We start from the raw sequence: 14,229 nt of genomic DNA on the forward strand, positions 1-14,229 counted from the left end.
AAGTCGGCAATGGCGCCTCGTCTGGACGCTGCGAATTTGCACCAGCGTCAAAACGCACAGCGTCAACGCGTTAAGCATGGCGTCACTACGCACGTTTTGGCGCCAAAAATCAGTTTAAAAGCACATTTGAGACCCACTGCCTTTGCCCGTGAATAGGTTCTACTTCTACTTCCGTGTTCCTGGGTGCGACTATTCTGTTTTGGATTCCTGATATCGACCTCTGCCTGTTCCTGATTACGACTACTTGCTGCCTGAACTGATCTTCTGCTCGTCTGACTACTCTTACTCTTGACCCCATCTTGTACCACAAACTGTGTTTGGAAACCTGCAAGCTTCCTCCTTGGTCCGTTACTTCAAACCGAGCCTTCGGGCCTGACAGTATTCACGAGCCATGGACCCATCCGAGGAAGCTCAACCTCTACCCGACTTCGGAAGAGCCTTCCGTGGACTGGTTTCTTGCATGGAGTCTTATGAGGCCCAGCAGACTCATTTTGGCCATGCCTTGGAGGCCATTTTGGACAAGCTGTCGATTAACCCTTCAGCGTCCACTGCTGTGTCCGCTCCACCTGCTGTGCCATTTTCTGCTTCTAATCCTGAGCCTAAGGTACCTGCTCCTCCTCTCTACAGCGGAGAGCCCCAGGCTTGTCGGGGCTTCATTAATCAATGCCTGATACAATTTGAACTTCAACCTTCACTGTATGTATCTGAGCGGGCTAAAGTTGGGTTCGTCATTTCCCGTCTCCAAGGGAAAGCATTGGAATGGGCATCGCCCTTATGGGAGAAGAATTCTCCGCTTATTCAGGACTGTAACTCCTTTATCCAGTCTTTTCGGACCATCTTTGATGCTTCTGGCTTCTCTTCCAGAATTTCTCCTATTTTGGCTCTCATCTGCAAAGGTGGGAAACCCGACTGCTGGTCTTCACAAGCCAAGGAAGCATTTGAATCTTTGAAAAAATATTTTTCTTCCGCTCCTGTTCTGAAACATCCTGATCCTCAGCTTCCTTTCTTCATTGAAGTCGATGCCTCCGATATGGGTGCTGGGGTGGTACTTTCCCAAAGACAACTCAGTGATGGGAAGCTTCACCCGTGCGCCTTCTTTTCAAGAAAATTCTCCCCACCTGAACGAAATTACGATGTGGGCAATAGAGAACTTTTGGCAGTAAAATTGGCACTTGAGGAATGGAGACATCTTTTGGAAGGCTCAACAATCCCTGTGACAATATTCACAGATCATACGAACTTAGAATATATTCAAGCTCTCAAACGTCTTAATCCCAGACAGGCTCGGTGGGCTCTTTTCTTTTCTCGCTTCAATTTTATCATTACTTTCCGCCCCGGTTCCAGAAATAAAAAAGCGGATGCCTTGTCTAGAAGTTTTTTCCCGGTGGATTCATGTCTAAAGGACGACGATCCCATTGTTCCTCCAGCAAAGATTGTAGCTGCTTTATTCCCTTCCATGACATCACAGATCCTGTCGGCACAATTGTCTGCACCCTCTGATACTCCATTTGGTGTGGCCTTTGTACCCCCGGATCCTTGCCAGACTATTCTTCGTCAGTCACACAATTCTAAGCAAGCCGGTCATCCCGGAATCAAGAAAACAACTGAATTATTGTCTCGTCTGGTTTGTTGGCCTTCTCTACGGAGAGATGTCAAAGATTTTCTATCTTCCTGTTCTGTGTGTGCCGCCTCGAAGTCCAGTCATTCTTCTCCTATGGGGTTACTACTACCACTGCCTATTCCCGCTCGACCCTGGACACATCTTGCCCTGGATTTTATTGTGGAACTTCCACCATCCCGTGGTTACACGGTCATCTGGGTTGTAATTGACAGATTCAGTAAAATGGCCCATTTAATTTCTCTCCACAAATTACCTTCTGCCATTGAACTCTCAAAATTATTTATCCAGCATATTTTTCGTCTCCATGGTTTTCCCGTTGAAATTATTTCTGACAGAGGCTCACAGTTTATTTCGAAATTCTGGAGATCCTTATGCAAATCCCTCAACATCTCTCTACAGTTTTCGTCTGCTTATCACCCTCAGTCCAACGGTGCCTCAGAACGTGTCAATCAAGCACTAGAACAATTCTTAAGATGCCATATTTCTTTATGTCAGGATGATTGGGCTGACTTACTTCCTTGGGCAGAATTTGCTCACAGTAACTCTCTGCATGAGTCTTCCGAGAGATCTCCTTTTTTTTGTGTGTATGGTCAGCACCCTTTGGCTTTTCCACAAGACTTTCTTCTCTCCAATGTACCTGCAGCCAATGATCAAGTGGCTCATATGTCCGCAATTTGGCAAGCTACTAGGACCAATCTGGAGAAGAGTTCCGTTGCTCAAAAGACTTTTGCCGATAAAAAGCGGTCTCATCCCCCTCCATATGCTATTGGGGACAAAGTATGGCTTTCCACCAAGAACATCCACCTCAAGATTCCTTCCGCTAAATTGGGTCCCAAGTTCATCGGTCCTTTCCCCATAATCAAACGTATTAATCCTGTAGCTGTTCGTCTTCAACTTCCATTGAGATACGGATTCCTAATGTGTTCCATGTGTCCCTTCTTAAACCTACTTTGATTGATCATTCTTCATCTTTTCCTGTTCCCATATCCGTGGACGGTCATCTTGAATTCGAGGTGGAGAAAATTTTAGATTCTCGCATGTCCAGAGGAACTCTTCAATATTTGGTGGAATGGAGAGGTTTCGGACCTGAGGAATGCTCCTGGATCAGACATTCGGATATCCACGCTCCACTTCTTCTAAAAAAAGTTCCATAAGAAATTTCCTTTTAAACCCAGTCCTGGTGGTCCGGAGGCCCCCCGTGGGGGAGGGGGTACTGTAAGGAGCTCGGTCCAGCGCATCCCTTCCCGCCGGCGTTCCGTCCAAAATGGCGGCGCCCAGGGCAGGCCACATGGGAAGTTGGCAATGGCGCCTCGTTTGGACGCTGCGAATTTGCGCCAGCGTCAAAAAGCGCAGCGTCAACGCGCAACGTCAGCGCGTGACGCATGACGTCAGTACGCACGTTTTGGCGCCAAAAATCTGTTTAAAGGGACGTTTGAGACCCACTGCCTTTGCCTGTGAATAGGTTCTACTTCATTGTGTTCCTGGGTGCGACTATTCTGTTTGGATTCCCGGATATCGACCTCTGCCTGTTCCTGTTTATGACTACTTGCTGCCTGAACTGATCTTCTGCCCGTCTGACTACTCTTACTCTTGACCCCATCTTGTACCGCGAACTGTGTTTGGAAACCTGCAAGCTTCCTCCTTGGTCCGTTACTTCAACCTGAGCCTTCGGGCCTGACACCCCCCTATAAGATATATTGGATCATTCATCTGACATCCAACTGCTGCATGACGACAGAATGAAGAGAAATATGCTGAAAGAGGTAAAATGAAGTTGCTACTTTGAAAGCTCAGCCAATGATAAACAAAACTGCAAAGAGGGATTAAGAGGGGTTCCAAATTTTTTCATATGACTAAGTATGAATGTGTGTATGTTAAAAATGTATCTATAAAAAGTAATGAGCAAAATTTTGCATGTCATCTCTGAATACTTTTGTGAAATCGCTGGAAAATTTTGCAGCTCCTTATTCATTGGCACCTGTTCTGTATCGATATTTTCGTTACATTTAGTATTTTGCCAATGATTTCTATTTTATTCTCATCAACATTTAAAAAATATATATATTTGCTAGTTATTTTTTAAATGAACAGACCATATTTATAACTAACATGATTGGAATATCTTTCACTAATCTGATGCTGCATTATGTTGTATTTACAAAAGTTGGCATGGTTACACTAGGCATTTATGGCACTAGAAGCACAGTAAATCACCTCTTTGTACTTCCTCCAGTATGAGTCCAGTACCTTTTTTTGTTTTATGCTATTTACTTTTTACAAGCACAGTTGATCTATTGTGCATATGATAGTAATCCTCAGTAGCCCTACACAGTATATACACTTTAACCCCAATTTTACATTTTCCTCCAATGGAAACTTTTTTTGTGGTGCCAGATAGGCTTAAAGCTAGGGATGCACCGAATCCAGGATTCGGCCTTTTTCAGCAGGATTTGGATTCGGCTGAATCCTTCTGCCCAGCCGAACCAAATCCTAATTTGCATATGCAAATTAGAGGCAGGGAGGGAAATCGCATGACTTTTTGTCACAAAACAAGGAAGAATATTTTTTTTCCCCATTTTCACTCCTAATTAGCATATGCAAATTATGGTTCGGATTCGGTATCTTTCGTGAAGGATTCAGGGGTTTGGCCGAATCCAAAATAGTGGATTCGGTGCATCCCTACTTACAGCATTACTTCTTTCCCAGATTTATGAAAAAGAAAATTAGCTTTCAATCTTGAGAATTAATCAGGAACCCCCACCAAGTTCCCCCCGCAGTATAATTTAACAGAAAAATGCAGCCAAAGTTGTCAACATGACATCATTGCTGTGCCCAAGTGCTTGTCCCAATTGTATGTCATCAGTGTAAACAGATACCTTTCAATCTCTTTAGGTAAACTGGAACGTCGCTTTTAATACTCTTGGTATCTTCCTCAGGCACTTCTTTTCTCAAACATGGTGGATTGTTTTGTGCCAACCAATCTGCAACTTTACTTTCTGCAGCCAACATCTCTGTTTGTAATGCAGAAAGGTCCTTGGCACATGATGGTGATGTTTTCTTTGATTTTTGACGGTAATCTGGAGTGAATTTTGTAACATGATCCTTAATAGTTACTTTACATGGAGAGTTCTCATCAAACTGAATTGTAAAGGACGCATGTCCTGCACCTAGTGCATGAGAGCAATGTGTGTCCTTTGTTGGGATTTCACGAATAATGTTCTCTTCAACATCAGATTTTTGTGGAGATTCTTTTGTAGGTATCTCAAAGTAACTTGGCTCCCTACAAAGCAGAAACAATGTTTCTTCTTTTCCTGCTGTGCCTTCATCTCCATCTTTCTTAGCATCCTTGCTGTGGCCTGAAAATAAAATCAGTTATTAGACCGAGAAGTTAAGGGGTCTTTCTGTAAATTGGATATCAATACCTTACATCTGCTAATAAAAATTTAATCTGAATAAATAATCTGAATATATATTTCAGATAGCTTCCTTTGGATCAAGTACAAGGTACTGTCTTATTAATACATAATTTTTAAAAAAAAATTGTTAAACATTTGCTTATGTATATCCCAACGCATAAAAAAAATCCCTTTAATTGCTTGAAAAGGAGTGATTAATTAAGGTAGTGTGCAGATACTTTGTTCATGGAAGACCCATGATCTTAAAAACATACATTAGGTTCATTATTGCAGCCAAAATCAAGTGGTAATCTCATTTTATGATATGATGCACAGACTCAATATACCTAGTTCTGAGGGCTGCAAAGCAACCCCAAAATATAATTTACCCTCCTCATATCTGATTGAATGAATAGTGTTCCTTTCTGTAAAGAAATCGTTTTTCCGTGAATACTAAAATCTCTAATCTCTAACTCCAGCAAGGCTTTCTAATATTTCTTATTCAGCAGTTGTCTTTTCCTGGCAATAGATGTGCACATTTAAATGGTTTGTCTAAAGGTCAGTTTGAATCTGCTTGGCAGTTGGTTGAGGTTCTATTATCACAATTCAAACAATATATCCCTAAAATCTTTGATCAAACAATCCATGTCTAAAAAGTTTGGATTACAGTGCCTTGGGCCTCCAACTTCTTTGCATACACTGGGGACACAAGGAAATTAAAGGGGATCTAAACCCAAAATGTGAATAGATGCAAACTTACTTGGAGTGTTCCTCTGAGCACTTCTGTAATTTACCTTAATTTTCTATTTTAAGTTGCCTGTGAGATTGTGGCAATTTAAATAGCTTAGCTCTGTAATTGACAAACCTCTTTACTTAAAATGTTAGGCTTCATTGAGGTCATGGTGCTGATAGACTGGTGAATTGCTAATGTGGTGACCGCATTCAAAAAGGGATCCTATGCTCAGCCAGAAAACTATAAGCCAGTTAGTCTATCAGTAATAGAAACGCTTTTGGAAGGGACAATAATGTATGTATTTTATGCATAACAGATTGCCAAGCTATTAAATTGTCGTTTATGCAGAGGTGATTAGGAACCTCGACTCTAAGATGGCAGTGGATTTGATATACTTAGACTTTGCTTTAAAACAGTTTGATACAGTTCCACACAGAAGGATAATGGTTAATTAAGGAAAATCAGCTTGGAACACACTATTTGTACTTGGATACAGAAGAGGCTGACACATACATTACAAAAAATGGTGGTAAACTGGACATTTTTTGTTGGACCAGTGTTGTTAGTGGAGTAACACAGGGGTCTGTCCTTGGTCATTTGCTTTTTCAATTGCCTATTAATGACCTGGAGGTGGGCATTGAAAATACAGTTTTTCTTTTAGCAGATGATACTAAATTGTATAGAACTGTAAATTCCATGAAAGATTCTCAACTTTCTAGCGATTTCACTAAATTGGAAAATTGGCCAGCAAATTGGAAAATAGGGATTAATTTTGATAAATTATGCACTTTTGGGGATTTTTAAAATAACATGTTGTCTAATTCAAAGCAGCGCTATTCCGTGGCTACTATAGCAGATAATTGTACTTGCATATAAAATGACAGTAACTTAAGAAATGAAAACTTAATTTTACATCTTTACATGTCCCTGATAAGGCCTCACCTTGAGTATTCAGTGCATTTTGGACCCCAGTAATTAAAAAGTATATTAATGAGCTGAGAGGAAAGAAACATGCAACTTAACTGTTTAAAAAGAATGGAGGAATTAAACTATGAGGGTAGAATGAAAAGGTTGGGATTGTTTTCTTTAGAGAAAGAGACAATGGGACATGATTTTCAAGTACATTAGAGGGCATTATAGATATAGGCAGAACTTTAATTTTTAAGAAATGTAGGAAGATGAATAGGAGAAGGACTAAATAGAAAGATAACTAAAAAAAATAACAAAAATAACTACCCCTTTAAGTCAATCAGTGCTTTCTGCTCAGTCTAGCTCAGTGTTTTCCCAACACTTCAATAAACATATCAGTTTTGCAGAATTCCAACACAGAAAAGCAACTTTTTGGATTTTAGCATAACAATTTTTAATGGATCCATAAACTGCATAGTTTATCACCTCAGGGCTTAAATAAAGAATACAACTTGAATAGGTATTGGACCTGTTATCCAGAATGCTCAGGATCTAGGCTTTTCCAGATAAGGGATCTTTCTGGATCTCTATACTGTAAGTCTACTTGAAAATTATCAAAATATATATAAAAAAAAAAGAATAGGATTGTTTTGCCAGAAACAAGGATGAATTACATTACATCAAGTACCAGGTACTGTGATATTATTGCAGAAAACAAACGCTTTTAAAAAACTGAAATATAATGGAGTCTATGGGCGATGGCCGTTACTGGTCAACGGGTTTCTGTATAATTGATCCCATAACTGTATTTTTTATAACTAGAATATTTAAATAATATAATATTAATATTCATATTATTATTATTTAAATAATAATGATATTGATTTTAATGATGCCCTTATTAAAAAAATATTTACATTTGGTTAGGGCTCTAGCACCTTTTTCAAAACTTAGAAACAAAAACATGAAATGATAATACAAATATTTCATGGAGTATACCCTGTTTGTTGTGGGAATGATCCTTACAGTATATTTATAATTCAAGGACTGTTCTAAGAAAATAAATGCTAGCGGCAATAGAAATGGTATGCCCATAATAACAATGTGCAAATGCTACCTCATAAAAATAACAATCACAGCAAATGGTAAAATAAGTGAATGATCTATTTCTATAGAAATCATACCTTGCATACCTTTATGCAATTAATCCTTGCTTTTTTTCTTACAATTTCAGCAAAGTTCAAAAGATCCCAAAAAGTTACCTGAAGTACTAAGTTCATGTAGTGTGCTTTCTTTGCAGTGTTGTTTATTTTCACTAGAGTAATCATCTCCCCACCAAGAGGGTTGTCCATACAACGGTGTACCACGAGGTACTGCTGACATGTCCACTGTCAAAAATACACAAAGCTTTTGATTTAACATAGCTGATAACAAAGCAATGTAATGTATAAAAGCTTTAGAGTGCAGCATGCACCTTGGTTCAACACAAGTCCAGTAAACAGGGATTGTTAAAGGGATATTGGCAAGGGAAAACATGTTTGTTTTTATAAATGCATCAGTTAATAGTGCTGCTCCGGGAAATTTCTGCACTGAAATCAAATTTTTTTTTTTTTTCAAAGTGCAAACAATTTTTTTTATATTTAATTATGAAATCTGACATGGGGCTAGACATATTGTCAGTTTCCCAGGTGCCCCCAGTCATGTGACGAGCTCTTTTCTGTTGCACTGCAAGTTGAAGTAATTTCAACCCCTCCCTTCCACCCCCAGCATCTCATCAGCAGAACGATGGGAAGGTAACCAGATAACAGCTCCTTGATTTAAGAACAGCACTCATTAGTAAAAATCAATGTACCACTGTGACTCCATCCAGTTACATTGATTAGGAGAAACAATAGCCTGTCAGAAAGCAGTTCCATAGTGCAGCACTGGCTTGTTCTGAAAGCACATGACAAGGCAAAATGGCTGAGATGGATGCCTACACACCAATATTACAACTAAAAAAAAACACTTTTTGGGTTAGGAATGAAATTTTACATGGTAGAGTGATTTAGAAATATAAATCATGACAGAATTCCTTTAAGGATTTACTTTTTTTAATATTGCATTAAAATTATGCAGAGCAGTAAAACTAAAACTTTTCTCTGTTCAGTAATTCAAAAATTAATCAGCCAGCAGTAGTTTTTAATGAAAAATCAAAAAAAGCACATAAGTATGGAGTTTCTTCATTCCAAAAAAAGGCAGCACATATATTTGGTTAAAGCCTTTTTCTGGCTTAAGATGGCTATATGGGTATAATATAATGCCTCAATGTATTTTGAAAATACTTTTACTTTGTGTTTTGGCAGCCGAGGATGAGTAGAGTATAACAGTGCTTTATTAGCAGGTTCATGTAGCCATTACACATCAACAGTAGCTTTACTCTAACACCCCAAGCTGTATAGAAAGTACTGCACAGCACAACCCAAGTGCACAGTGACCCCTACAGGCCATTTGTATAAACACCACATATTTATATACATACATGTATACTATATACATACATGTATACTGTACATATTAGGGATGCACCGAATCCAGGATTCTGTTTGGGATTAGGCCTTTTACAGCAGGATTTGGCCGAATCCTTCTGCCCAGCCGAACCGTATCCTAATTTGCATATTCAAATTAGGGGTGGGGAGGGAAATTGTGTGACTTTTTGTCAGAAAACAAGGAAGTAAAAAATGTTTTCCCCTTCTCACCCCTAATTTGCATATGCAAATAAGGGTTCGGATTCAGTTTGGTATTCGACCCAATCTTTCACAAAGGATTCTGGGTTTCGGCCGAATCCAAAAAAGTGGATTCGGTGCATCCCTAATACATATATATATATATATATACATATATACATACATAATCCAAACGAATTAAGAACGCACAACCAAAAGTATCTGTGTTTGCGGATTTCACAAAGTCTGTACGAACCAGTCTATATTCCTTCTATACCCGATCATAGGATTGGACACCTGATGGAGGGAGAGGGATTCATCCATGCTGAGCATTGGCCAGTGCTTGCCCACACATGTAGCCAAAATTTGAGAAGCTTTGGAATATGTTGTACTGAAGATCAGAAGATCGGTAGGGCTATCGGTAGTTTGTTTCTTTGTTAGTAGATCTACCTATGTGTGTTTAAAGGGATACTGTCATGGGAAAACATTTTTTCTTCAAAATGAATCAGTTAATAGTGCTGCTCCAGCAGAATTCTGCACGTACTGCAAGTTGGAGTGATATCACCCCCCTCCCTTTTCCCCCCCAGCAGCCAAACAAATGAAGAATGGAAAGGTAACCAGATAGCAACACAAGATAACAGCTCAATAGTAAAGAACAACTCCTTCAATTACATTGAACTGGGAAATTCACAAAATGTCTAGCCCCATGTCAGATTTCAAAACTGAATATAAAAAAATCTGTTTGCTCTTTTGAGAAATGGATTTCAGTGCAGAATTCTGCTGGATTAGAACTATTAACTGATGCGTTTTGAAAAAAACATGTTTTCTGATGACAGGATCCCTTTAAAGGAGAAGGAAAGGTTACAACTAAGTAAGCCTTATCAGAAAGGTCCATCTAAATATACTAGTAAACCCCCAAAGTAATGCTGCTCTGAGTCCCCTGTCAAAAGAAACACTGCATTTCTTTCCTTCTATTGTGTACACATGGGCTTCAGTATCAGACTTCCTGCCTTCAGCTTAAACCTCATTGCCCTGGGCAAGAGCATGCTCAGTTTGCTACCCCCCCTCTCTGCTGTAATCTGAGCCCAGAGCAGGGAGAGACTCAGGCAGGGAGTGATGTCACACCATGTTAATACTGCAGCTCCTATCCTAAACAAGCAGAGAGTTTCTAGAGCTTTTTACTCAGGTATGTTAAAACATTCTACAGAATAATTATAGCATTCTAGCTTGCACTATTGCAGCTAATCTATTGGCAATAAAATGCCTCCGTAGCTTTCCTTCTCCTTTAAGTGCCCTTTCAAGTTGTTGGTATAGCATGTCTGCTTGGTAGCCTCTCTCCAGGTTTCTGTCAAACATCTCTTTCAATTGGGTTAAGGCAATTTCCCATGAACTGTTGTTCCTTATTACCTGAAGGAATTGTGAGTAGGGGATACCCCTGATTGTGTCTGGTGGATGGTTAATGGTTGCGTGCAGGATAGAGTTTCGATCCGTACTTTTCCTAAACAATCTTGTACCAATCTTCGAGTTCTCCAGGAATATGTTCAAGTCAAGAAAGTCTATGTTAGATTTGTTGAAGTTCATGGTTAATTTAATTGGGGTATCCAGTCCATTCAGAGTTTGATGAAAAGCTAATAGGGTCTCCTCTGATTCTGTCCAGATGAAGAACAGAACATTGATGTATCGAAAATGAGTATGGATTTTCCCAGTAGTGGCATGATATGACTGGATTCAAATTCTAGCATGAAGAGGTTGGCATAAGATGGTGCCAACGCACTTCCCATCGCTGTTCCTGAGACTTGGAGGTAGAACAATTTTTCGAATTGAAAGAAATTTCTAGTCAATGGTAGTTCTAGTAGTTGAAGAAGAAATTCAATCGGAGGTGTCAGGTATCTGTCAGGTGCCGGGTTGAGCTGCCCGTGGTAACACGCAGGGACGCAGCTACCGGCTGAACAGCTGTCGTGCGCTTGGTTGACAGTAAGCCGCATAGGTTGCCTAGCAACGATAGTAGCGCTCGTGTCACGGAGCCTGTCAGCAACTTCCGGGTTCCGGTTCACCGCTGCTGCTCTTGAGCACGGGATAGACCAGGTACTGCCTACTTTCTGACAGGTTTTATCGTCAAAATCCCACATGGCAAGATGCACAAAAACCATAAGTAAAGGGGGGACTGTACGATTTTGCGTGTTTCTTCTCTATAACACCACACACCTCTTTTTGCTCACACGTGGGTTGCTAAGCACCCTAGCAACAAGGGTTTGGCATAATTTTCTATGTTTAAAATGGCTGTGTTTTGACACTGTTCTCACCCTGACGAAGATTCCTGTATGGAATTGAAACATTGGTCCACTAATAAACCTTTGAAAGATTATACTGTATATATATATATATATATATATATATATATATCTATATATCTATATATATATATATATCTATATATATATATATATATATATATATATATATATATATATATATATATATATATATATATATATATACACACACAAACAGTCCAACCATATCGTAATGCACTCCCTTAGCTTCAATATCAGGATATATAGGGTGCGTCCTAGATCATGGTGAGTGAAACCATGTATAACATATATATGTTCCAGCAGAGTCGCACTCCAAAATTGTAAAACGTAACATTTATTTTTCCATCATAAAAGCATGTTCAGTCAAGTATACTCATCTACATGGGAGACATCATATCATGGGAGACATCACGCGACGTTTCGGGGGTCCCCTGCCCCCTTTCTCAAGCGTGTCCCCGTAGTATCTCACATGGAATAAAGAAAGGACCCGGAAGTCGGTCATCACTATTGAAATAGCGAAAGCTGCGTGCACGGTCACTCCGACGCAAGGACGCTACGGCGTCAGTGCGTCACAGAAGCGAGCACGGAGACATCCGCTCAATGAAGTCATTCACGCCATTTTGGTTATTGGCTATATTCACTCTATGTCAGCACAGCATTTACATATATGGTAGATATCGATTGGTGTAATACAGTACAAGATATTACAGTCAATACAAGATATGTATCTCTTATAGTCTTGGTATTATCGACATTGCAGTTTGGCTGCCACATAACTAGTTAATCACCCTTTTATGATCACTAAGCGGGTATATAAGCCATCGTATCAAATGAATAAGTGTAGGTCAAAGTCCCTATTCAACCCATTCGGACTCAATGATTTCAAACGATGAATCCATTGTACCTCAGTTCTTTTTAACAGCAACCTTGGTTGTGGTACATGCTGTATCACTCTAAACCTCAAATCTTCTGCACTATGGCCCTTATCTAAGCAATGTTTTGAAACTGGTAGGACAGAATTTTTTGTATTCACGGTAGATCTATGTTGGGAAAATCTATCCCTAATTCTCTGGGTCGTTTCCCCTATGTAAACCAAATTGCATGGACATACCAACATATACACTACGTAGCTTGTCTCACAAGAATGATGACCCCTGATCTTATAGGTTCTGTTTGTTACCATACTACAAAATTAATCTCCTGTAAGTACAAAGCGACATTGTGCACAGCCCTTACAACGGAACATGCCCTCCCTAGGGGGACCCAAAAATGTATATTGCCGTTGTGGTGGTCGCATATCTGTACGTACTAACCTCTTCCCTACAGTGGAACCTTTTTTAAAGGACATCATAGGTGGTTGTTTGAACTCTGTCACTGTTGGATACGCATCTTTCAACAAATGCCAGTGTTTGCATAAAATTTGTCTGAACTTTTCACTCCGAGAGTGATATTGCCCCACAAAAGTTAACCGTTTCTCTCTATTGTCCACTTTTTGTCTGACCCGTCCTGAGTCAATTTTTATCTGATCCACTGTGGAATCTAGTCTATCTGGTGGGTAGCCCCTGTGAACCAATTTGTTTCTTATAGTTATAAGGTCGTGATCGACCCAGGTCGGGTCATTAGTGATCCTACAGACCCTTGTAAATTGACTGATAGGAATAGATTTTTTGACTGCTGGGGGGTGAAAGCTGTCAAAAGTCAACAATTGATTCCTGTCAGTGGGTTTAGAAAACATTCTGGTCGTAAATCTATCCTGGGAACGAATTATCTGGACATCAAGAAAATTTACAGAATGGAGATTCGCTGTCATGGTAAATTTAATGTCATTATTCGCATTATTGATTGCTTCACGGAAGGCGGACAGGGAATCCAGGTCACCCCGCCATATGAGGAACACATCATCGATGTACCGCCACCACGCCAGACAATGTCTGGCAAACAGCACATCAGTATAGACATGCCCCTCCTCAAACCAACTCATGTATGAGTTGGCATATGACGGGGCGACACTGGATCCCATGGCCGTCCCCCGCAATTGCAAATAGAATTTCTCCGGAAATCGTAAATAATTCCTATGTAAGATAAACTTAAGAATCTCCATAAAGAAAATAATTTCATCTTCACTGTATATCCCACTGTTTAATAGCAGCAATTCTGTAGCATGTAACCCCTATTGGTGTGGTATAGACGTATATAGGCTGGCGACGTCTAGTGTCGCGAGCCATATAGTGCCCTCAACCTTCCCTAATGCATCCAGTTTCCCCAAAAAATCAGAGGTATCCCTAAGATATGACTTTGTTTCTTGTATAAGGGGACTAAGTACCCTGTCCAACACCACTGCTGAATTATTAGTTAGTGAGTCGATGCCGGCTACTATCGGCCTACCTGGAGGGTTCACCGGATCTTTATGTATCTTTGGTAAAACATAAATCAAAGGGATAACCGGAAAATCAACCTGCATATATTTAAATGTGGCTTGAGTAATTACTCCCCTCTCAAATGCATGTTTAAGTAACCCATCTAACTCACTTTTATAATCCAATGTTGGATC

The 14,229-nt window shown here is 39.9% G+C and overlaps 1 protein-coding gene across 1 annotated transcript in view; it reads right to left on the reverse strand.

Annotated features, from left to right (window-relative positions):
- Window positions 1-14,229, reverse strand: part of cep170.S (centrosomal protein 170kDa S homeolog) — a 97,392-nt gene that overhangs the window by 45,544 nt on the left and 37,619 nt on the right. Inside the window, exons 7-8 of the mRNA XM_018265340.2 lie at window positions 7,921-8,046; window positions 4,498-4,977 (exon numbers count right to left, since the gene is read on the reverse strand). Coding sequence (XP_018120829.1) covers window positions 4,498-4,977; window positions 7,921-8,046 — 606 coding nt within the window. The remainder of the gene's footprint in view (window positions 1-4,497; window positions 4,978-7,920; window positions 8,047-14,229) is intronic.

Source organism: Xenopus laevis, chromosome 5S (assembly GCF_017654675.1).
Source record: "Xenopus laevis strain J_2021 chromosome 5S, Xenopus_laevis_v10.1, whole genome shotgun sequence".
NCBI lineage: Eukaryota > Metazoa > Chordata > Amphibia > Anura > Pipidae > Xenopus > Xenopus laevis.